The 26219-nt window shown below is 43.1% G+C and overlaps 1 protein-coding gene across 1 annotated transcript in view; it reads left to right on the plus strand.

The window, feature by feature from the left end:
* The first annotated feature begins 426 nt into the window (after nucleotides 1–426).
* LOC118362091 (neuromedin-K receptor-like) overlaps nucleotides 427–26219 on the plus strand; it is a 37467-nt gene continuing 11674 nt past the window's right edge. The window contains exons 1-3 of the mRNA XM_035742294.2: nucleotides 427–1173; nucleotides 6698–6886; nucleotides 7750–7900. Of these exons, the coding sequence (XP_035598187.1) occupies nucleotides 800–1173; nucleotides 6698–6886; nucleotides 7750–7900 (714 nt within the window). The 5' untranslated portion in view covers nucleotides 427–799. The remainder of the gene's footprint in view (nucleotides 1174–6697; nucleotides 6887–7749; nucleotides 7901–26219) is intronic.

Here is a 26219-nt window from a genome sequence, read left to right on the forward strand (position 1 = left end):
TGATTTTGTTGACGTTTATTTTTTTGTAATATATACTCTGGGCCTGAAACTGCATCAACCTAACAGGAGATGCATGCCGTGGTGGAAACATTTAAGGTATATAACTGGCTAGTGTTTGCACTTAGATTAGAACTGTTAAACATCCATATATGTCTCCAAAGTAAATATTTGCAAAGATATCAGTAACAAATCGAAGACCTAGTTGTTTGACATAATTAATCAAATGTAGTAAGAAGATAAACCAATATGGATTTGCTGTCTGATATTTGAATGATTGTAGAGTGATTCCCAAACATGTTGTCACTCGGGATTGTGTTTTTTTAGGTTCACTGAGCGTTTGCAGACGCCTGATCTGACCTATTTGTCCTTCACCGAGTTTAAAACCAGCAGTGCCAGAATCAATCGAGTTTTCTAGCCTATTTGTGCCAGCTGAAACTGGGGGTACGTCATTATGTGCGCGCACAGTTTATACTGCAGAGGCTTGGGGGCTCCGCCGTGCCATCGCGCTCACATTCAACAGGATGCGAATGGAAACTATACTTCGCATCTTGCCATCTTTACCGAAATAGTGGCGTGCATTCAAAACTAAAAATCTAAATGGGATGTGGTCAGGCGACTGCGGTGGAGTCGAAGTTGACCGGTCGTTTTATTCAAAGTTGAGAATATTTATACTGGCGTTTTGCGGAGAGGTGCGTTGCGCGCAGTGGTGCGGCTATCTACTCTGTTTCTCCAAACATTTCAAGGACACAGACAGAAAAAAAGACTTGTTCCACTGTAGGAAGTGAACATAGAAGTCAGAATGGCAGCTGTGGCACTCAATGGATCGAACATAACTACGGGGAACTTTACGAATCAGTTTGTTCAGCCGCCTTGGCGCATTGCCCTGTGGTCGGTCGCCTACAGCTCCGTTTTGGCGGTGGCTGTGTTCGGAAACCTCATTGTCATATGGATAATTCTCGCCCACAAACGAATGCGGACAGTCACCAACTATTTCCTTTTGAACTTGGCATTTTCGGACGCATCTATGGCCGCCTTCAACACTTTAATTAATTTCATATACGCAGCCCACGGAGACTGGTACTTCGGAGAGGCTTATTGCAGGTTTCAAAACTTTTTCCCCGTCACCTCCGTGTTCGCAAGCATCTATTCGATGACTGCAATTGCCGTGGATAGGTAGGCAACTGATGCTGATTATGCCTACTTTTTAAATCACTAACGGTATTTATTAATTAAGATGATCTATAAACGTTATTATTTTTTTAAATTGTATTTTACCTTTATTTAACTAGGCAAGTCAGTTAAGAACAAATTCTTATTTTCAATGACGGCCTAAGACCAGTGGGTTAACTGCCTGTTCAGGGGCAGAACGACAGATTTGTACCTTGTCAGCTCGGGGATTTGAACTTGCAACCTTTAGGTTACTAGTCCAAAACTCTAACCACTAGGCTACCTTGCCACCCCGATTGTTCAAGATTCTTTACAAGCATTTTCTACCAGTAAAATAAATCAGGATTCGCTCTACATGGTGATGCTGATGAGGTTGTAGGGAATTGGTATCCCTCCAACTCCCTTAAATTATTATTAAATTGAGATCACACACCATGGTTACCTTTTTTCCTGTTTAAATGAAATGTGCATTTCATTGTTTATTCTATCCAGGCAGTATTGTGTGTCTGCTGGGGAAGGCAGTATATTGCATGTGTAATCATGAATTTGTGTATGTGGATGCCTGTGTACACGCATGTGCGCACATTTATACCTTTTTGTGTGTGTGAGGCAGTGGAGAGGTTCAAAGCAGCACCGACCACAGACGATAATGAACAGATTAAAACTATTAGTAACCGTGAACTTAGTAATGCTTTTCATCTTATTCACGGAAGTCAGGGGAGGTGAAAAATATTATATTCCATCTGAACTTACCTTGGCAGTCATATCAATAGACATGGAATATCCAGACTGCTGACATCAATCCAGAGCACAGCTATATTACAGGTTGTGTGTTGGAAATGTCCTTGTGATTCAAACTGTAAATCTAGACAAAGCTGGTGTCAGGCTTCTGTAGCATGTTCTGGCATATGGGATTGTTGGCTTGTCATCATTATGGTCCTGCTACACTATAGCCATCGGGTATCTGGCGTTGCCGTCAGCCACTGAGCAAATGATTCCTTTGAAATCAATGAAAGCTGCTATATTGTCCATGTTGTGCTCGCATCCACATACTAAGATTTATGAAGCCAAGGAAATAGTAGTGAGAAGAAACTCTAGCTACATAGATTATTTTCACATTGTATACAAAAGAATCTTTTGCAATTAGAGGATCATTTAGTACAACCACTAGCAACAAGTTAATGAGTACCTGCGAAAAACTGGACTAAAGCTATTGCATTTACGCATAATCAATGAATATGGTACACTAGGGAAAAATAGAATAAGGACACTTTTCCCTTCTGCTCCTCCACTCTGAAAACAACACGCTCTGTGTAGCAAGTAGAACGCCACATTGACACGACACTGATGGCAAGCTTGCATGTGGGGTGGCAGAGTATTTTGTGCACTTGTGAGCAAATGCTTGCATCTGTGTAGGGGTGGCAGTGTGTGTGTGTGTGTGTGTAGGTATACACTTATACGACCAAAAGGGAAAAATACATTTATCAACACAAACACCAGTATCCATTTTACTTTACTTATACTCAAGGAAACCAAAACCTACATTTGGAAAATGCCCTGCCAAGACAGCTTGGAAATAACTAATCAGTCGTTTGACAAATAGGCGCAAGCCCGCACTATTATTGCTCATTTTCAGACGCAAATAACTTATTAATGGCATCTTCAGGGGGTGTTACTGGGGAAGCCTACACACATCCATTCCAGTAATGGAGGTGCCTCAGAGGGTTGTGTTATTGTGCCTCCACTTCACCATGCAGAGAAACACTACCCCTTAGATAATTGTGTGTAGTTAAATATTTATAGTATGCTTGGATCTGTGCTGTCTTGTCAATTCCTATGGCCATTGTTATGCCTTTGTAACCAGTGTGAAATGGCTAGCTAGTTAGCGGGGTGCGCGCTAACAGCGTTTCAATCCGTGACTCCACTCGCTCTGAGACATTGAAGTGGTTGTTTCCCTTGCTCTGCAAGGGACGGCTTTTGTGGAGTGATGGGTAACGGTGCTTCAAAGTCTCAGAGCGAGTGACGTTACCGATTGAAACGCTATTAGCGCCCACCCCGCTAACTAGCTAGTCATTTCACACCGGTTACACTCACCCTCCTTTTCCGCAGCAACCAGTGATTCGGGTCACAGCACCAATGTAACAGTGTTGCTTCCGTCCCTCTCCTCGCCCCTACCTGGGCTCGAACCAGGCACCCTCTGCACACATTAACAACTGCCTCCCATGAAGCATCGTTACCCATCGCTCCACAAAAGCCGTTCCTTTGTAGGGCAAGGGAAACAACCACTTCAAGGTCTCAGAGCAAGTGACGTCGCCAATTTGAAACGCTATTTGCACGCACCCCGCTAACTAGCTAGCCATTTCACACCGGTTACACCTTGTCATGTCAAACATGGCTTGATTATGATCATAGGAGCTGGCTGTAGCACAAATGGATCTGGTGTTTGAAGTATGAAGTGCATTGATATACAGCGCATGCATTGTATACACAGAGTCATCTCGGCTCTGCTCTTATTTCTGTGGTTGATTGGTTGCCGTGAATTTAAATGATTCACTAATTTTACAGCAGATTGATTGGAATTGGCATTGTAACTGAATAGTATTCACTCATTGGGGTGTCAGTCAAACACTGAGTTGCTGTCCTTCTGTTGACACCATTCTCCGATGGTCTGCTAAAGAGATGAGACAGACAAGACAAGAATTGTTTCCTAACTCCACAAGCCTAAAGGGTTTTTTATACCCTCGCCAAAGCCAGATGCCAGACTTTGCTTGTAAAAATAAAAAAACACACATGCTTGCACTGACTACACATACGCACACACTTCCATCAAAGGCATCCACATACCCTTGCATCAAACACAAGAGGGCTTGGCACACACAAAACACATACATCCCTCAATGACTCTTCCTCTTCTGTGGTGTCACTTAATGAGATTATCATATCAAATGGGACTCTGGCTGATTCGATATGGATGAATATCCCCATGTTACATCATACTATAAAGCTATGGTGTGATAATGGAGGAGAAGTAGTGAGTGTGAGGCACTGGTATCTCCTGCAGCTCTGGCGACAACACAAAAGGCGCACCCTTTAGGCTCTGCTCTCAATGACCTTCCTGCAGCCGAGGCAGACAAATTCCATCTTTTTAAGTGTCCCTTCGATTTCATCACCCAATGCCAGCGATTAAAGAGAACATAGATTTGACCCAGATTGAAACACACAACCTCCAGTCCTACTTGTTTCATGGCTGAACGAACTGATGCGCAGCGCAATCCAGACAGTGTGTCGCCTTGGAAATGGCACCGGGTTGCAATGTTGGGGTCATCCGTACATGTGCTACCCTTCCACCCCTCCATCCCTATTTCCTGTGGAAGTGAAATGCATTTGCTGTGTGAACAGCACCTCGGATAAGACTCCTATACACACCTTTGATTAAAAACGGCAAGACATCCTCACACACTCGTTTGGAGGGAAGAGTGTGATGAGGTGCCAGTCTGTCAGCGAGTGTATTTTTTTGAGATGGGACTGATTTAGATTTAACATTGTTGGTAGTTCAAAATCAAATCAAATTTATTTATATAGCCCTTCGTACATCAGCTGATATCTCAAAGTGCTGTACAGAAACCCAGCCTAAAACCCCAAATGGCAAGCAATGCAGGTGTAGAAGAGTTGACACTCTTCAAGCAAGTCTCCGACTTCAGTGTTCTTCGTTTTTCTTAGATGGTCATGTTAGGCGCAGTAGCCTCTAACTGATGTTAAGTTACAACTTTATGCAAATTACAACTCTGAAAATCATTAAAGATCCAATGCAGATGTTTTTATCTCAGTATCAAATCATTTCTGGGTAACAATTAAGTACCCTTTATTATGAATATTTTTTAACTAAAATTGTAAAAAAGAAACAAGAATAGCTTCTTAATAAAAGAGCAAGTTAGCTATTATATGCAGAGAGGTGGTGTCACCAGGCAGGCCAAAACTCCATCCCGCCAAACAGGCTGATTTCAGGCGGTCTTTTCAAACAGCTCTTTCACTTAAAGGTCATGATAATTTTCACAGTATTATATAAACGCTCAAATTCTTTAATTGCTAATTTTGTGATGCAAACCTAAGACCTCAGGAAAACACCATAATGAGATTTCTGTGATGAAATACATTGAAGCCCTGAAAGAGCAGCCCCCTGCGTGGCACTGTACTGCACAGACACTGCTACTGAAGTGTAATTGATTAATTCTGAATTCCTCTCATCTCAATACCAGGGCCCAAGTGCCACTCAGACTAAATACCAAGTGATTATAGACGAGTTGAGGGACTGCTCTCTGGCCCTTTGGAAGTTTTCCAACCGTGATTGAGATGGCAGCCAGGGCTCTGAAAGTTATCAGAAACAGAGTCCGAGGCGCTTCATTCAAGGAAAGGAGATGCTAATTAGCATTAGCATCAACACGCCGTGGCACTCAGTAATGGACCGTCATAAAGTGAGGCAAACAAGAGGACGCAGTAGCATAATGAAATGTGTCTCCGGGCTTACTCTGAACAGTGTGTTCAGAGTAATCTCCTACTAATTTGGACGATCCATTGTTTCAGCTTTGTCCTTGGCTTTGCCCCAAAGCCTCTTGTTTGATATGAATGAATCGACGTTACAATAGAAACCGCCAGACCACAAGTGGATTTCTGAATGTCTTTGTGTTTTGGAAACACTAGACACAAAGACAGGAGCAAGGATGCAGTCAATTCATTCTCAATTCAGTACAGGAATTTAATTAAATAATTAAAATTGCATGTCAAAAATGTAAAATAACGTTCACACATTAATTTATGTAATTTGCCACTACAAAAAATTCATGTATGGGACTTCCTCTGATTCAGAGGGGTTGGATTAAATGCGGAAGACACATTTCAGTTGAATGCATTCCGTTGTACAACTGACTACCTATCCCTTACCTTATGTTTGACCTTTGACCCCACTAGGACCATGCCTCAGGACTACCTGGCATGATGACTCCTTGCTGTCCCCAGTCCACCTGGCCGTGCTGCTGCTCCAGTTTCAACTGTTCTGCCTGCGGCTATGGAACCCTGACCTGTTCACCGGACGTGCTACCTGTCCCAGACCTACTGTTTTCAACTCTCTAGATACAGCAGAAGCGGTAGAGATACTCTTAATGATTGGCTATGAAAAGCCAACTGACATTTACTCCTGAGGTGCTGACTTGTTGCACCCTCGACAACTACTGTGATTATTATTATTTGACCATGCTGGTCATTTCTGAACATCTTGGGCATGTTCTGTTACAATCTCCACCCGGCACAGCCAGAAGAGGACTGGCCATCCCTCAAAGCCTGGTTCCTCTCTAGGTTTCTTCCTAGGTTTAGGCCTTTCTAGGAGGTTTTTCCTAGCCACCGTGCTTCTACACCTGCATAGCTTGCTGTTTGGGGTTTTAGGCTGGGTTTCTGTACAGCACTTTGAGATATCAGCTGATGTATGAAGGGCTATATAAATCAATTTGATTTGATTTCATTGTCTTGACCCCTGCAGGTACATAGCCATCATCCACCCTCTGAAGCCCCGGTTGTCGGCTACAGCCACCAAGGTGGTGATAATGTGTATCTGGGCGCTGGCCGTGGTGCTGGCCTTCCCACTCTGCTTCTACTCCACCATCCGCATCCTGCCCCGCCGAACCATCTGCTACGTGGCCTGGCCCCGCAAGGAGGACGACCCCTTCATGTGAGTCACGACACCTTTAGCCCTGTGTAGCCTCTTTTGTAGACTAGCCTCATTCAAGCCTTATATATCTTTGAAGTATTTTTATTTTTATTTGGATAGAGAGCGATAGAGGTGAAAGGTAGGAGAGTGCTGAAAGAGCAGTAGGCCAGATCTGAACCTATGCGGGCAGCGGTACATCGCACCAGGCCACCTCATTCTAGACTTCTATACGACTACTTCATATGAGTCATGTTTATCACCCTAAGACTCTTTTATCATCATAAGCCTCTTCATTTCACTCCGTTTTACATGGTTACACTTTATGGCAGCTTATGTATTATGGGAACACTGCCGCTAACTCGCTCTCCAACCAAGGTGCATGAATTGAGGAGCAAACTGAAGTGAGGAGCATATGCATTATGATGCATTATGGCAGCCATATTGTGCCAGAGCGCTCATCACACATTGGCTGCGACAATGGAAAGATGTGACTGTACCAGTTGAGAGAGAGAGATGATTAGCTTGCCTGCTCTGGGCTAGCTTAGCATAGCCCTTTTCACTCTTCTCTCTACAACTCAATGTGTTATCTCAACTCACTCCTTTTTGTTGTGTTACAGTATAAACACGTCATCTGACTAGCACTCTTCTCTCTTCCCTTCTGCTTTTCTCCTTTCTGGAAGTGCACACTGGTCCTCTCCTCTCTCTCTGAGATTTGAACAGCTCTTTTTATCATGCCTGTCTAGTTTACCTCACTCTTATTTTCCTCCTTCCTCTCATCTGTTACTTCTCTGCCTGCATATCCACTTAAAAAATGGGCCAGTGCCATTTTGCTCATTGTTGTTTCATCTTTGTTTACATTCTGGTTTTCTCCCTGTCATGCCCAGGTTTCATATCATTGTGATGGTACTGGTCTACCTGCTGCCCCTAATGGTAATGGGAATCACCTACACCATCGTCGGGGTGACTCTGTGGGGGGGAGAGATCCCAGGGGATTCATCTGACAACTACCACGGCCAACTCCGGGCCAAGAGGAAGGTAAATCCAGAGCTGACTCGGGATTATAACCCACAACACAACGTACTTACGATGCGCTGTCAGTACCACTGACCAAGAAAAGGTATCTTTGTTTCTGGGGTGACAGTGCTTCACGTCTCAGGAACTTTAAGGCAGTAGCAATGATAGATTGATTATTGTGTACTGGCTTTTTGACTATCTTAAAAGTGCCAAAAAAAATCACTAAATTGAGTTGGTTGAGGGTTAGTATACTACGGGGACATATAATTAATCAAAACACACATACTACACACATACTGTACTATGGGTACAAACTCGTAGTGCGTTTATAGCAAGATAATGGAGGATTTACTGTGCCTTTGTTTAGACATTCACAGTAACTATTACGTTACAGTCTGGGTCACCTAATCCAGCACATTGGTCAATCTCCACAGACAAAAACCTATCAACACAGCACAGACCTTTAAGTCTATGAAAAATCAATTTGAGACATTCGATTTTTCTGACTTGTGGTCACCGTTCCTCCATCGACCCTGTTTCTTTGACGTAGCGGCTTTTTGACATGCAGCGCTAGCTCTGAATGCTAATGGCGTCCCGAGGCACTGTGAGCTTGGCCCTCCACCTCGTCCCGATGTCAAAAGTCAACACTTGGATATACTCTCCGGACTGTCTACTTTGTGAGTCACAGGCATACTCAGACAGTCAGAACAGGTGACTTGTCAGTGTGGTTTTCTGGTTTTGAGAATAAAACGTGCTTCCTAAGAAAATAGTCGTGTTAAACGGAAACAGGAAATAGGCAGCATTAATTGAAAACTGGTCCAACATTTCAGTACACACTCCATACAACAGATTACATTTGGATTTTGACCCATTTTGTCCCAAAGAAGCTGTGCCAATACAATTCAGTATCGACCACAGTGGGTGGGTCAGGCCCTGTCCATTCTGGCACTAAGCCGAAGAGGCTCCCTAAAGGGGCAATCTGAGATTCAAACAACAACAAAGCTGACTCCCTGACACTTTTTTGCTAAACCGCTAAGAACTGGCCATCCATTTGAGTTAAAACATGTATGTACTAATTCCAGATTGCCCCTTTAAAGTGGGAGCACTGCTGCGTAAATGACCTCAAGCTGACAGGAAATATGAGAGATGCACCTCCACTGGGAATTAATGAGTGATAAGGATTGGACTGGAGGCACTAGAGTGTCCACACTCTAAAGACCACAGAGACAAGAGAGATGGAGTGTGAAGTTGGCTAAAACATGAACGGACTGGAGCACCAGCCTAGGCTATTGTATGTGAAGAGACCTTTCTATTTATCAGAACAATACCTCTGCATAAACCATAGAGTTTCAATAGTAAGAAGGTCACCCCCCCCCCCAGACACATATTCATGAAGCATCTCAGAGTAGGAGTGCTGATCTAGGATCATTTTTGCCTGTAAGATCACAATGAACTAGATGGTAACTTTACATGAAGTAAAGTTGTGGGACTTGCTTTAGCTCTTTGAAAGTATTTTTGTGGTACTTGACTATGTAAAACAAAGGAGTTACTGTACATACAGTCAAAGGTAAATGTAGAAAAATTATTGGTCTGATTTACTTTGATGTACTACTATATCAACCTTTATTAGGCTGTATCACAATCGGCTGTGATTGGGGGTCCCATAGGGCTGCGCACAATTGGCCCAGCGTCGTCCGTGTTTGGCCGCTGTAGGCTGTCAGTGTAAATAAGAATTTGTTCTTAACCGACATGCCTAGCGAAATATATTTTTTTAATGAAATATTACTTTTGACTGTGCGGCAGTTAGATCACACATTTAATCAGAAATAACTACACTCTGACTACTACACTTGTATACACTCGGCTACTAGAATACGACAGTATATCTAAACTGTAATAGTAGAGCACAGAAGACAATGAGGCATTGTTTAAGTTTTTATATAAATAAACAAAAATGTCCTGTCTGGGCTGGAGGGAGATCAATGAGAAGAGGGACCCACTGGTGTGAAAAGGAAAACCACTTCCTTCTGAGCACCTTTAAACCCAAGGGACACACACACAAGTTAACTGAGCATAGCATACATAGGGCCCTATAAAATCCACAACAATGCTTAAACCTACATCATGGGCCCCTTTTGAGGTCTGGGGAAAAATAGAAATGTAGGTTTTGGGTGTGTTTTGCATGAGTTTGCAAAACAAATGGCCATTTAGATTGATTTAAATAATCACATCATTCTACCAGGTACAGTGGGGAAAAAATATTTAGTCAGCCACCAATTGTGCAAGTTCTCCCACTTAAAAAGATGAGAGAGGCCTGTAATTTTCATCATAGGTACAATTCAACTATGAAAGACAAAATGAGAAACAAAATCCAGAAAATCACACTGTAGGATTTTTAATGAATTTATTTGCAAATTATGGTGGAAAATAAGTATTTGGTCAATAACAAAAGTTTATCTCAATACTTTGTTATATACCCTTTGTTGGCAATGACAAGAGGTCAAACATTTTTTGTAAGTCTTCACAAGGTTTTCACACACACTTGCTGGTATTTTGGCCCATTCCTAAATGCAGATCTCCTCTAGAGCAGTGATGTTTTGGGGCTGTTGCTGGGCAACACAGACTTTCAACTCCCTCCAAAGATTTTCTATGGGGTTGAGATCTGTAGACTGGCTAGGCCACTCCAGGACCTTGAAATGCTTCTTACGAAGCGACTCCTTCGTTGCCCGGGCGGTGTGTTTGGGATCATTGTCATGCTGAAAGACCTAGCCACGTTTCATCTTCAATGCCCTTGCTGATGGAAGGAGGTTTTCACTCAAAATCTGACGATACATGGCCCCATTCATTCCTTTACACGGATCAGTCGTCCTGGTCCCTTTGCAGAAAAACAGCCCCAAAGCATGATGTTTCTACCCCCATGCTTCACAGTAGGTATGGTGTTCTTTGGATGCAACTCAGCATTCTTTGTACTCCAAACATGACGAGTTGAGTTTCTCCTTTCTCCCAATCTTCTTCTGGATCATCCAAATGCTCTCTAGCAAACTTCAGATGGGCCTGGACATGTACTGGCTTAAGCAGGGGGACACGTCTGGCACTGCAGGATTTGAGTCCCTGACGGTGTAGTGTGTTACTGATGATAGGCTTTGTTACTTTGGTCCCAGCTCTCTGCAGGTCATTCACTAGGTCCCCCCGTGTGGTTCTGGGATGTTTGCTCACCGTTCTTGCGATCATTTTGACACGACGGGGTGAGATCCTGCGTGGAGCCCCAGATCGAGGGAGATTATCAGTGGTCTTGTATGTCTTCCATTTCCTAATAATTGCTCCCACAGTTGATTTCTTCAAACCAAGCTGCTTACCTATTGCAGATTCAGTCTTCCCAGCCTGGTGCAGGTCTACAATTTTGTTTCTGGTGTCCTTTGACAGTTCTTTGGTCTTGGCCATAGTGGAGTTTGGAGTGTGACTGTTTGAGGTTGTGGACAGGTGTCTTTTATACTGATAACAAGTTCAACCAGGTGCCATTAATACAGGTAATGAGTGGAGGACAGAGGAGCCTCTTAAAGAAGAAGTTACAGGTCTGTGAGAGCCTGAAATCTTGCTTGTTTGGAGGTGACCAAATACTTATTTTCCACCATAATTTGCAAATAAATTCATAAAAAAATCCTACAATGTTATTTTCTGGATTATTTTTTTCTAATTTTGTCTGTCATAGTTGAAGTGTACCTATGATGAAAATTACAGGCCTCTCTCATCTTTTTAAGTGGGAGAACTTGTACAATTGGTGGCTGACTAAATACTTTTTTGCCCCACTGTATGCATGGGCCACTTTGTAGTTCACATTTAATTGAGAAGGTTTTTGGGAAAGCCTCTCCATCTCCACCAGAAGTAGTTTATCATTAGCATCATCGCTAACGGCTACACAAAGTCTAGACCTACACGCACACTGCACACACACACAGACTGTGACAGTCCTGTGCCATTTTAGAAAAAAAATACAAATCACTGATGCTGACTGACTGAACTGAATAGGCTACACAACTCTCCTTCATATTAAAATCTCTGTGTTGATGCGTGTAAAGGACGTTTTCACGCGCAATTAAAAAAAATTAAAACTAGAAAGTTTCCCTTTACCCTTACATATCAGATTCTAGTGTGTTGTTGTTAGGGGTGTGGCAACCTGGCTTTACTCTTATTCGTAATCGTATCCATAAGTTGATATTCGTGAACGGGAAAAAAATAAGTGTTTTATAATGCCTAAATAGGTATTTTGCCAACATCTATCTGTAGATTTCTAGAACAAAAAAGCTGCAGATTAGGAGCAGTGTGCAGAGGTGTGTGTGTGACTGTGTCTTGTACTCAAAACATAATATATGTTGGACATAATTCACATTGATAGCTGCTAGCAAACGTTCCTCGCCTGATGATTTATCATAGTAGCAGGCTGACAGGAGGCCGCAGTAATCTAAATGATTAGACTGAAACATGCTATCAGAAGTGATTAGGTGAAATATGAAGCGAGTGAACGGAGACTACTTCGCTCTATCCAATTAGGGTAGCAGGACCAATGTACAACCCACCCTTCTCTTGACAGACAGGAAAACTAGCCAGTTAAGTTATTTAGAGCATGATGTATGATCCTGAGAAGGAAGTAGCTTCTTTCTTGGTGTTCACAATTCTTCATCGTCAGTACGTTCTCAATTCAATCACCCTCTTCACCCTCCTAATACTTTTTGCCTTCACTGACCCATGTGCTCCTCTGTGTGTGGGAGAATCCATAGCAATGGCTCTGTTTGGGAGCTCAGTGAAGAGACAGAGCTGTTCGCTGATGTTAGCTAGCTACTTTTCATCACTTTATACTCCGACAAACTGCTGTAACTTTTGATTGTCAGCAGATATTTTTGTTCCGATTTCAATAGTAGAGAATTGGAGTAAGATTGCATATGCTCTAACTTTTTGCCTAAGTGGTTGGCAAAGAGGTCAATTTTACAGTCAATAAAATAGAATATTGGAAGTGATGTCACAATGGGGCCTTTAGAATGTTTACTTGAACCTTTTCACATGTGAGTTTCAAACATCTCTAATGGTCGCCCCAGCGTGAGTTGTTTTATCCACTTGATGTCAGAATGCACTCACTGTTCCAAAATGTGATTGTTATGCAACAGAACAGTGTGTCACTTGTTACTTGCCAATTTCAAATTATTTTCTAACATGTTTTATTTTCTAACAATAGTGTGATTTGAGGTGTGTTCTGTCCATTTCAGTGTTGCGAACAATTTGTTAGGTTTTACTGAGCCAGACAAACTTCTCTCTTCGATGGGAGCCCAAGCACTTCCTTAGTGTTTCCGCAGATCAAGTATGGAGACATTTGAGGTGAAGGAATGGTTCTCTCATCTTTCGAGTAAACATCAGGAATTTAATTGAAGGGAAGTGAATGATCGTAGATGACACACCCCCTTCAACATGCATACTGGGAGCATCAAATTGTATTTGTCATATGTGCCGAATACAACAGATGTAGTAGACCTTACAGTGAAATGCTTACTTAACCAACAATGCGGTTTCAAGAGAAATAAGTGTTAAGTAAAACATGCAAATAAATAGTTAAAGAACAGCAGTAAAATAACAGTAGCGAGGCTATATACAGGGGGTACCTGTACAGGTTAGTTTATGTAATTGAGGTAATATGTACATATAGGTAGAGTTAAAGTGACTATGCATAGATAATAACCAGAGAGTAGCAGCAGTGTAAAAGGGGGGAGGGGGTGCGGGGACGACGACAATTCAAATAGTCTGGGTAGCCATTTGATTAGCTGTTCATTGTGTCATCTAAAACGTAGTAATGGTGTTGGAGTCGTGCCTGGCCATGCAGTCATGGGTGAACAAGGGAGTACAGGAGGGGTCTGTGCATGCACCCCTGAGGGGCCCCCGTGTTGAGGATCAGTGTGGCAGATGTGTTGTTACCTACACTTACCATCTGGGGGCAGCCCATCTAGAAGTCCAGGATCCAGTTGCAGAGGGAAATGTTTAGTCCCAGGGTTCTTAGCTTACTGATGAGCTTTGAGGGCACTATGGTGTTGAACTCTGAGCTGTAGTCACTGAATAGCATTCTCATGTAGGTGTTCCTTTTGTCCAGGAGGGAAAGGGCAGTGCAATAGAGATTCCATCATCTGTGGATCTGTTGGGGCAGTATGCAAATTGGAGTGGGTCTAGGGTTTCTGGGATAATGGTGTTGACGTGAGCCATGACCAGCCATTCAAAGCACTTTATGAGTGCTACGGGTTGGTAGTCATTTTGGCAGGTTACATTTAGTGTTCTTGGGTACAGAGTAGAGGTCGACCGATTCATCGGAATGGCCGATTAATTAGGGCCGATTTCAAGTTTTCATAACAATTGGAAATCATTTTTTTGGGGTGACGATTTTGCTCATTTTTTATTTATTTTATTTATTTTTTAATATTTTTTATATATATACATATATTTTTTTATACCGTGGGGCAAAAACGTATTTGGTCAGCCACCATTTGTGCTAGTTCTCCCACTTAAAAAGATGAGTAAGGCCTGTAATTTTCATGATAGGTACACTTCAACTATGACAGACAATCACATTGTAGGATTTTTAATGAATTTATTTGCAAATCATGATGGAAAATAAGTGTTTGGTCACCTACAAACAAGCAAGATTGTCTGATAAGCTTGTGTCACTGGGCAATAGTTTGCAAGCACTGCCACATCCGACGAGCGTCGGAGCCGGTGTAGTACGATTCAATCTTAGTCCTGTATTGACGCTTTACCTGTTTGATGGTTCGTCAAAGGGCATAGTGGGATTTATTATAAGCTTCCTGCTCCTCGAAAGCGGCAGCTTTACCCTTTAGCTCAGTGCGGATGTTGCCTATAATCCATGGCTTCTGGTTGGGGTATGTACGTGCGGTCACTGTTGGGAAAAGACATCATCAATGCACTTATTGATGAAGCCAGTGACTGGTGTGGTCCTCAATGCCATTGGAATATGTTTTAGGATTCTTCTGGTCTGTGCTAGCAATACAGTCCTGTTGCTTAGCATCTGCGTCATCTGACCACTTCTTTATTGACTGATTCACTGGTGCTTCCTGCTTTAGTTTTAGCTTGTAAGCAGGAATCAGTAGGATAGAATTATGGTCAGATTTGCCAAATGGAGGGTGAGGGCGAGCTTTGTGTGTGGAGTAAAGGTGGTCTAGAGTTTTTATTTGTATTTTGTATCCTCTGGTTGCACGTTTAACATGCTGGTAGGAATGAGGTAGTTTCACTGCATTAAAGTCCCTGGCAACTAGGAGCGCTACCTCTGGATGAAGTCTCTTTCTCCTGCGAGTGACGGCCTTGTTAGGTGTCTGAAGTAAATCATTTGTGTCCGACTCTTTAAAGAGAGAATCTTCGTCCAGTAAGAGTTGCGTAATCACTGTCCTGATATCCAGAATCTCTTTTTGGTCATAAGAGTTGGTGGCAGAAACATTATGTACAAAATAAGTTACACATTTTGTGTCTGGACTATTAACTAGGAAGTCGGGGCACCACGGAAAATGTTGATTACAAAGTTATCATTTTCCAAATATAACTATTCAGATATTTTTATATTTGATCAATTAGTCTTCTGTTTAATGAATTATTAATTGTTACTTCATTAGTCTCATTCCAGACGTTGTAACAATTATTGGTTATCTGCACGAACCCTAGTTTCCATAATGAATCAGCAATACACAAATTGGCTTAATTATTTATTTACTAACTAAATAATCACAGAAATGCATAACAAACAAACAGTAGATATTGGTTACTAACAATGACAGGAAAGTCCTTAGTGGGCTAAGCCGGTATGACTGCTTGGTAGACAAAGGGAAGGGGGTGTGGACTGCTCAAGAGCGGGAAACTCATAGCTGATAACTACGCTCATAGAAATGAATACTTTACATGAACGACCGACCGCTCATTCGAAAAGAGATTGCAATTTGCATATTTACGATATGCATTTATTTATTCTGAAATGTTATTCTACTCGAACACATGATTAGAGAATTTTACTAGTTGTATTGTAGTTGAACCTGCAGATTATTTTTGACATTTGTTTTGGAGGTGGAAGTCCACTGGACTTCTTTTACGACCAGTGTGGTACACGCCAATAATATCTTAGATGTGTTCTAAGAGGCTCCTAGACGGGGATAATGTCTGCTCCTCACTGTTCTCATAGGGGTGTTTACAACTGGATTTGTTTTCTGCTCTGGCGGCCTCGTACGGTGTTGCACGAAGTCTCGACCCCCCCCAGCGGTTGGTGTTGGTATCCGAGGCACAAACAAAAAGGTTGGACCCTATGTGCGAGGTGTCAACGGCTGCATTGTTATGAGAATGTCTGTGACCTTTCAACCAAATCTCCTGGTGTTTGTGCTTCAAAACGCTCAGTGGCTGTCGAGGCCTGTCAGACACCACCGCGTCTGCATGTGGCAATCTCTTCAGCACCTGTGAACTGAGACGAGGATATCTGTCTGTGATATCGCAAAGGGTTTCACGAGTGGGAGTCATCTGGTCAGTTGCTGGACTGACGCCATTAGTGTCATTGTAAGGGGTGACACTCCCTCACAAAGCGGAAGGTGTATGTATCATCGGAAGCAGAGTATACTCTGGACATCAATGTTTTTCTCTTTTTTTCACAGAGACTGCTGGCTCGAAATCATGAAAATAATGGTCAATAAGGTTTGCTGATGGGATGTGTCGATATCGTAATATCTCCTTGGATCGGTTTCAGAACGTAATTTTCCCAAGGGGTGCTTTCGACAGATTCCCCTCGTGGATGACTGCATTTCAGCTAGCTTTAGGGGAAGACAGTGTGGTCAGTGGAGAAGGCACTGGGGCCTGTGACCATACATGGTTGGTTTTCCAATCCATCAGTGGGAGTAACCGATCCATCAAGTCTGCTCCGAGTAGCAGGGGTTCAGATTCAAGGCTGATAACATGCACAGGGGGAACGAGCGATATGTCCTGGAAGTGTAGTTCCAGCATGACTCTCAATGTGAGAGGCGAGGTAGTCTGAGTGAAACCTCGAAGTGTAGCTCTCCAGGACTGCTTCCAGTTATGTCTGTTTAGATTCACGTTTAGTGGACAAATTCCCCACAAAGTGGAGTGGTTGTTCGTAATGACGTGATGTGCCATTTCTGTTCAAGGTGAAAAAAAAGAACTTTTCTGATTTTGAGTGGGCTTTGTTTTAGCTTAGCTTTTGGCCTTTTTTCTTTGCAACCTTTGTATCAGAGTCGATAGACAAAGCCTATGGGGCTTGTTTCTTGATCAAGTGGGCACTGGATAGGGTCTCAAGTGAGAGGGGGAGAAATTCGATTTTTTTACTTCCTTGCTGGGATGTTAATTCCTGCGAACCTGGTGTCCGGCAATTCCCCGTCTAGTCCTTGTGACTTATATTTGACCCTTCTCTCAATTTTGTTTGCTTTAGTTCTTCACATAGTGGAACTTCTAGGGATCATTGGTCTACATTTTGATTGTCCTTTAACCCTTTGTTACCCTTGTGCTCTGACACTTTGTGTGAGTTGTGTGCAGGAATGTAGAGAACAGGTCTATTGTAGCGGAAGTTGTTTCGATGGCCACGTACTTTACAGTTATTTCGACCGTGGAGGTCATTAGAATCGTGGTTTTGTGGTAGAAACCATTGTTGTACGTCAGCTCACAATGCTTCAATACCTGATAATGCACCCTCTAACTGGAGTGAGTGCTCCTGGTCAAACTTCAAAACCGAGTGTTCAAGGCTCTTAGCATTGAGAGCTTTTGATGCCTCAAAAGCTGTGCTTGCAAGCTCTCGGAGTTGTAAGATAGGCAAGCCAACGTGGACTGTAGTGCCCAAGTAGGTAATGAAGGTGGGACACGTTCGACAGAAACGTTTGTTTGAATGGTAACAGCTCTTCCATTCTTGTTTCAGTGAGTAGGCCAAAGTAAGCTGAATGAAGACTATGATAGTAAGCTTGTGGGTGTTCATTCTGAGCTTGTTTGACAGTGTTAACTCAAGACACTGACATTTACATTACATTACATTTAAGTCATTTAGCAGACGCTCTTATCCAGAGCGACTTACAAATTGGTGCATTCACCTTATGACATCCAGTGGAACAGCCACTTTACAATAGTGCATCTAAATCTTTTAAGGGGGGTGAGAAGGATTACTTTATCCTATCCTAGGTATTCCTTAAAGAGGTGGGGTTTCAGGTGTCTCCGGAAGGTGGTGATTGACTCCGCTGTCCTGGCGTCGTGAGGGAGTGTGTCCCACCATTGGGGAGCCAGAGCAGCGAACAGTTTTGACTGGGCTGAGCGGGAACTGTACTTCCTCAGTGGTAGGGAGGCGAGCAGGCCAGAGGTGGATGAACGCAGTGCCCTTGTTTGGGTGTAGGGCCTGATCAGAGCCTGGAGGTACTGAGGTGCCGTTCCCCTCACAGCTCCGTAAGCAAGCACCATGGTCTTGTAGCGGATGCGAGCTTCAACTGGAAGCCAGTGGAGAGAGCGGAGGAGCGGGGTGACGTGAGAGAACTTGGGAAGGTTGAACACCAGACGGGCTGCGGCGTTCTGGATGAGTTGTAGGGGTTTAATGGCACAGGCAGGGAGCCCAGCCAACAGCGAGTTGCAGTAATCCAGACGGGAGATGACAAGTGCCTGGATTAGGACCTGCGCCGCTTCCTGTGTGAGGCAGGGTCGTACTCTGCGGATGTTGTAGAGCATGAACCTACAGGAACGGGCCACCGCCTGATGTTAGTTGAGAACGACAGGGTGTTGTCCAGGATCACGCCAAGGTTCTTAGCGCTCTGGGAGGAGGACACAATGGAGTTGTCAACCGTGATGGCGAGATCATGGAACAGACTGACGTCACCAGATCCGCGAAACCGGGACAACTTCTTAAGGGCAACACACATCCCACACGGCTCTATTCGTATCTAACGCAGTCTGTTTGTACAGTAAATCTGTTTGCACAACTAATATATATATATATTTTTTAATTATTTTAACTTTATTTAACTAGGCAAGTCAGTTAGGAACAAGTTCTTATTTTCAATGACGGCCTAGGAACAATGGGTTGACCGCCTTGTCCAGGGGCAGAAGACAGATTTTATACCTTGTCAGCTCGGGGATTCGATCTTGCGACCTTTCGGTTACTAGTCCAACGCTCTAACCAGTAGGTTACCTGCCACCCTGTATATACTTAATTCAATCATGAAAACCTCATTCTATTTTAGATTCATTGCATGAGGCGTCAAATCGATAGTCTGGACTATTATTAAATGTGAAGACTGTTATTTTATCAAATCAATTCTCTGTGTAATAATAATAATAATCATAATAATAATTATGTGATTAAACTAACCATGTAACCTTTAACTAGGAAGTCGGGGCACTACGGAAAATGTTGATTGCAAAGTTATAATTTTCCGAATATAACTCTTCAGATATTTTAATATCTGATCAATTAGTCTTTACCTTATTAGTGCCATTCCAAACTTCATAAAATACTTGGTTAACTTCATATGTAAACCCATATTTTCTCATTTAGAAGGTTAGCATCACATCTTTTCACAAATCAACTCAGCAAAAAAAGAAACGTCCCTTTTTCAGGACCCTGTCATTCAAAGATAATTCGTAAAAATCCAAATAACTTCACAGATCTTCATTGTAAAGGGTCTTAACACTGTTTCTGAAGCTTGTTCAATGAACCATAAACAATTAATGAACATGCACCTGTGGAACGGTCGTTAAGAGATACTGCTATGTGTGTTTCCTGTCCTGTCATCAAATTAAACATGCTTGTCATAACTGTCCCTTAATGTGTCCACAGACCATTCCAACATTCTCAAAAGTAGAAATAGTTTAATTCTCCCGTTTTGGGGATTTAGGAGTTTGGCCAAGTGAAGTCCTTGTAGATATGCAGTATTGAGAGAGAACAAAGTGGGAGAGAGGGTCCCTTCCAGGAATTTACAACCTGTCGTTAAGTCATAAAACTGTAGAGAGAGGGCCATGATGCTCCCCCCAGGGCACGTCATAACACAGAACGTAAAAAAACACACAATCGCACAATAGGTTAAGAGCCCATAAAACGGCAGCCATCTCCTTCGGCGCCATTTGTTTCACCAAGCTCATCTTGTCTCCTCTTATCTGGCGGCTCGCACAAACTACTCATCGTTGGATTACTTTCGATTACTACTCCTGAACATTGCATCCAAAAATAAACTGGTCACATTCAGGACATAACTTTGTAAGGACTATGTTTGTGCAAAATGATTGAAAAAAAGTGTGGCCAGCTTTAACGCTGATTGTTGCGTCAATCAAAACTGGACGTTCTAAATAAGCATTATAATCACACCGGTTTGAGCGTTTAAATTTTTTTTTTATAAGATCAGCACTTCTACTCTGAGGCGCTTTATAAATACGGGCCCAGGTGAATGGGGTTCAGATAAGGTTAGGTGCTCAGAGACAGTCTGAGTATGGAGTTGGTGGCCTCAGGCACTGTTCTGCTCTGTCAGCCCACGCTGAGCCTAGCTTAGCGACATCACTGTTTTCCTCGAATTTTCTTATTATCCTGTTTTCCAAAATAAAATAACATTTGCTTGAGGAGTTGAGAGCACTGTATTGTCATAATCTGAATTATTTTGATGCGTACAGACTATTATCTTTACAAGCTTAAGGTACTGTAAGGCAAATGCCTGAGAAATGAAACATTGTGGGTGTACCCATGGTGGTGATCAACAGGGACTGTGGATGTTCTTTGGATGAAAAGATTTCTTGATTTGAACTGGCGCCCTCTGAAAGTCTCCCTCTATTCTGTGTAATTCTCTAGCCAGAGGACTCCTGATATCTTCAGGATTGATAAGTATAGTTTTTGTCTATATATTGTTGTCTGGTACTGTCTTTTTGCTAGATAGGGCCATCTACTTTAAGTGCTGCCTGTCTTCCCAGCAGCCTACTTGGTGAGTGAACTGCTGACTGTACAAAAGCTGAAGAACATCAAGGCACTTTCTACAGGTGCTAGAGTTGCAGGCAAACTCATGGAAAACAGAAAGGAAAACGATGCACACAGCTGCTCATGTGTATATATACAGTATATATACAGTATATCACAAGAGTACACCCCTCACATTTTTGTAAATATTTGAGTATATCTTTTCATGTGACAACACTGAAGAAATTACACTTTGCTACAATGTAAAGTAGTGAGTGTACAGCTTGTATAACAGTGTCAATTTGCTGTCCCCTCAAAATAACTCAACACACAGCCATTAATGTCTAAACCGCTAGCAACAAAAGTGAGTACACCCCTAAGTGAAAATGTCAAAATCGGGCCCAATTAGCCATTTTCCCTCCACGGTGTCATGTGACTCGTTAGTGTTACAAGGTCTCAGGTGTGAATGGGGAGCAGGTGTGTTAAATTTGGTGTCAGCGCTCTCACACTCCCTCATACTGACTGGTCACTGGAAGTTCATCATGGCAAAGAACTCTCTGAGGATCTGAAAAAGATTCTTGGCCTGGGCTATAAGAAGACCCTGAAACTGAGCTGCAGCACGGTTGTCGTCCCAGAAGGAAGACTCTTCTAAAGATGATACACAAGAAAGCCCGCAAACAGTTTGCTGAAGACAACCAGACTAAGGACATGGATTACTGGAACCATGTCCTGTGGTCTGATGAGACCAAGAAACTTATTTGGTTCAGATGGTGTCAAGCGTGTGTGGCGGCAACCAGGTGAGGAGTACAAAGACAAGTGTGTCTTGCCTACAGTCAAGCATGGTGGTGGGAGTGTCATCTGAGGCTGCATGAGTCCTGCCGGCACTGGAGAGCTACAGTTCATTGAGGGAACCATGAATGCCAACATGTACTGTGACATACTGAAGCAGAGCATGATCCCCTCCCCTCGGAGACTGGGCCGCAGGGCAGTATTCCAACATGATAACGACCCCAAACACACCTTCAAGACGACCACTGCCTTGCTAAAGAAGCTGAGGGTAAAGGTGATGAACTGGCCAAGCATGTCTCCAGATCTGAACCCTATTGAGCATCTTTAGGGCATCCTCAAACGGAAGGTGGAGGAGTGCAAGGTCTCTAACATCCACCAGCTCCGTGATGTCGTCATGGAGGAGTGGAAGAGGACTCCAGTGGCTACCTGTGAAGCTCTGGTGAACTCTATAAGGCAGTGCTGGAAAATGATGGTGGCCAAACAAAATGTTGACACTTTGGGCCCAATTTGGACATTTTCACTTAGGAGTGTACTCACTTTTGTTGCTAGCGGTTAGACATTAATGGCTGTGTGTTGAGTTATTTTGAGGGGACAGCCAATTGACACTGTTATACAAGCTGTACACTCACTACTTTACATTGTAGCAAAGTGTCATTTCTTCAGCGTTGTCAAATGGAAAGATATACTCAAATATTTACAAAAATGTGAGGGGTGTACTCACTTTTGTGATATACTGTGTATATATATATACTCATGAGCAGCAGCGTTCGATAAACTCTTCGATAAGGCCGTTCTGCTTTTTCTTTGACTTTTGGTTGAAGACTTTCCACATGTGTTAGTCCTTCAAAACAATCATTGGCATGTTTTACCCAATTGTCTTTATACCCCCTTTCCTTAAACCTTTTATGTGAGGTTCCTGGTCTGTTTCTGATAAGAAGCGTCAGAGCTGCATATTCTTCTGATGCGACTGAATTGATTTAACGGGATACTTTTTAAAAAACGAGTGGACGTGGAATAAAGCTGTCACCTTTGAGGGTATTCATGTCCATAGGTTCCTATAGAGATCTGTAGAGTGGGAGGTTTTGTCCTTAACCATCACATCAAGAACTGATTTGTGATAGGTCATAGTTAATGGTGATGTGAATGTGTTCATTCATGAAGTCTAGATATGCATGGAATTCCAAAAGTTCTTACTGGGTGCCTGTATAGATCACGAAAATGTAATCCAAATATCTCAGAATTAGGAGAATATTGGAGAGAAACGGGTTAGGGTCTGGATTCAGCACCACCTGTTTCTCCAAACATTCTTTAGATATAGGTTAGCATAATTAGGAGCCATAGTGCTCCCCATCGCTGTCCCTTTGGTGTGGAGGAAAAAGTGTCCTCTGAAGAGAAAATAGTTGGAGGTTAGTACCAGTTCAGCCAAGTCCACAATACAATTAGTGCTGGGAAGAGCATTAGGGGGACATTCATTGAGGTAGAACTTGAGGGCCTCTAGGCTGTTCTGATGGGGGATGTTAGTATATAGACTGGTAACATCAAAAGTACACAGAATATAATTTTTATAAAATCAATAGAGTCTCTAGTATATGAGGGGAGAGAGAGAGAGATCGCCCAGGGTTTCACAAAATGGTCTACAACGGTAGAGATATTCTCTGTCAGAGATCTGTTATTACTCACAATGGGCCTGCCTGGTATAGGTGGTGTCATGCTCTTGTGAATTTTGGATAGAGTGTATATGACAGGTGTGGTTGGGCAGTCGACTTTCATAAACTCATATTCTGTAATTGTAATTAGTAGGGCCCTTTGGGGAGTAATTTCCTCAGGGCGAGAGTCAGGTTCATTGTCATTCAGGTTATCAATGTGAAAAACATTAGCACTATTTCCTGTCTGGTTACTAATATCGTTCAATAGATTAACATTGGCATGTGCATTGGAACCCCATTACCAAAAAACTCAGTCAATCTCAAACTGCGGAAAAACCTTTGAAACTGTATCAAAGTCATTGGCCTGTGATGTTGGGACAAATTAGCTGTCTCCGGCCATCCCTCCAGAAATATATCTTCTGCTCCTTGTGGTCCACAGTATCACTCTCAAACTTGCGACTGTTGTTGTTTTGGTAATCAGTGGCTGTATTGGAGGGGGGCGTGATTTCTCCTCTCCTAGGCAATTAGTACCGACCAGGTGTGCTCTTCCTCTTGGCAAGGCAATTAGCAATCAGGATTAGTACTTAAGTCTTCCCTGTTTTCGCAGCGACGGCTAAAACCGGAGATTTCGTCGCAACACAAAGACTGTTCTGTAGAGTTATTCGAGGTAGGAAAGAGAGGAAGGCTCCACACCACTCCCTTATCTTACCTAGTTCTTTTCAAATCTCATTTTTCTCTTTTGTAACTTTTGGCAACTGTGTTTTTTTTTTTATACCTATTCGCTCCTCTCACTGTAAGCTTTACAGATGCTCCCCACACCTTGGCTGCAACCCTTCTAATTTAGTGTACCCTGTGTGCACAACCCATGTGGAATTCCTGGTATCTGCCGATCTGCAGTCAAAAATGCAGTTTCTCAGCCTATGCTGCCCTTCAGTCCCTTGACATTTTGGCTATGACGGAGACATGGATCCCCACAGAGAACACTGTTCCAAATGCTCTTTCTTCATCTACGTTTTCTCATAGTCTGAAAGCGTCTGTTTGTGGTGGCACAAGGCTAATAATGTCTCCTAAGTGGAGGTTTTCTCTTTTCTCCCTCGCTCACCTGACTATCTCCTCATTTGAATGGCATGCTGTCACTGTCACTTGTGCAGTCAAGATTAACATTGCGATCATCTATCGCCCATCAAGTGTTCTTACAGAGTTCATCAATGAGCTTGACACCTTGATGAACTAATTTACTGGCAATGGCTCACAGCTCTTTGTACTTGGTGACTTCAACCTCCTGACATTTGCCTATGATTAATTTCTTTCTCTTTCTCTTCCTTGTCTCTTCTGACCTCATCCTTTCCCAGTCCCTTCACATTAACAAAGCACAATACGGTTGACTTCATCTTTACTAGAGGCTGTTCAGCCCTCCCCTCCTGCTCTATGGCTAAGTGACTCATTGCGAGTTTACAGAACAGGGCTGTGGGCAGCTGAGCGAAAATGGAGGAAAACAAAACTTCCGGAGGACCTATCAACTTTTCACTCCCTCCTCTCTACCTTCTCCTCCTCTGTATCCACTGCTAACGCTACTTTCTATCACTCTACATGTCAAGCTTCTGCCTCTAACCCTAGGTAACTATTTACCACCTTCTCCTTCCTCCTTAATCTGACACCCCCTTCTCCTCCCTTTCTGCGGACAACTTTGTCAACCACTTTGAAACGAAGGTTGACGACATCAGTTCTTCATTCACCCAGCCTATTTAGTCCTCTGGTCCCACTCACACAGAACTACCCTAAGCCTTGACGTCTTTCTCCCCTCTCTTTCCACATGAAATCCTCCCCATATCCTCCTCTCTTCTCTAGATCATTGTTGGAGACCTTCTCCCATTCCTCACTTCCCTATCAGCTCATCTTTGACCACTGGCTGCGTCCCCCTGGACTTTCAAATGGCCCGATTCACTCCCCTCCTAAAGAAACACACTCCACTCCTTTGATGTCAACAACTATAAACCGGTATCCCTTTTTTCTTTCCAAAACAATTGAGCATGCTGTCTCTGACCAACGCTCTTCTTGACTACACCAGCCAGGCTTCAAGATGGGTCACTCAACTGAGACTGCTCTTCTGTGTCACGGAGGCTTTCCACACTGCTAAAGCTGACACTCTCTCCCCTGTTCTCATCCTAGATCTATCCCCTGCCTTCAACACCATAAACCATAGATCCTCCTCTCCGCACTCTGAGGGCTGGGTGTCTCAGGCTCTGCACACTCTTAAATTGCATCCTACCTGGTGACGTGGAGAAGATCTGTGTGTGCATCATGTACTCTCACTACTGGTGTCCCCCAGAGCCCGAGTCTAGGCTCTCTCCTTTTCTCTCGAAACTCCAAGTCACTTAGCTCCTTCATATCCTCACACGGTCTCTCCTATCATTGGTATGCAGAAGCCACTCCACTACTTTTCTCCTTCCCCCTTCTGACACCCAGGTGGCTGATTTTTTTTTATTTTTATAACATTTATAAAATCAGACCCTTTTAATCAGTACTTTGTTGAAGCACCTTTGGCAGCGATTACAGCCTTGAGTCTTCTTGGTATGACGCTACAAGCTTGGTTTCATCAGACCATAGATTCTTGTTTCTCATGGTCTGAGAGTCCTTTAGGTGTATTTTGGCAAACTCCAAGCGGGCTGTCATGTGCCTTCTACTGAGGAGTGGCTTCCGTCTGGCCACTCTACCATAAAGGCCTGACTGGTGGAGTGCTGCAGAGATGGTTGTGCTTCTGGAAGGTTCTCCCATCTCCACAGAGGAACCCTGGAGCTCGGTCAGAGTGACCATCAGGTTCTTGGTCACCTCATTGATCAAGGCCCTTCTCCTACTTTTTGTCATCTCTAGTCTGGACAACTGCAACTCTCTGTTGTCTGGGCTCCCCACTTGTGCCATCAAACACCTGCAACTTATCCAGAACACTGCAGCCCGCCTGGTG

The sequence above is a fragment of the Oncorhynchus keta genome, chromosome 29 (assembly GCF_023373465.1).
Source record: "Oncorhynchus keta strain PuntledgeMale-10-30-2019 chromosome 29, Oket_V2, whole genome shotgun sequence".
Taxonomy (NCBI): Eukaryota; Metazoa; Chordata; class Actinopteri; order Salmoniformes; family Salmonidae; genus Oncorhynchus; species Oncorhynchus keta.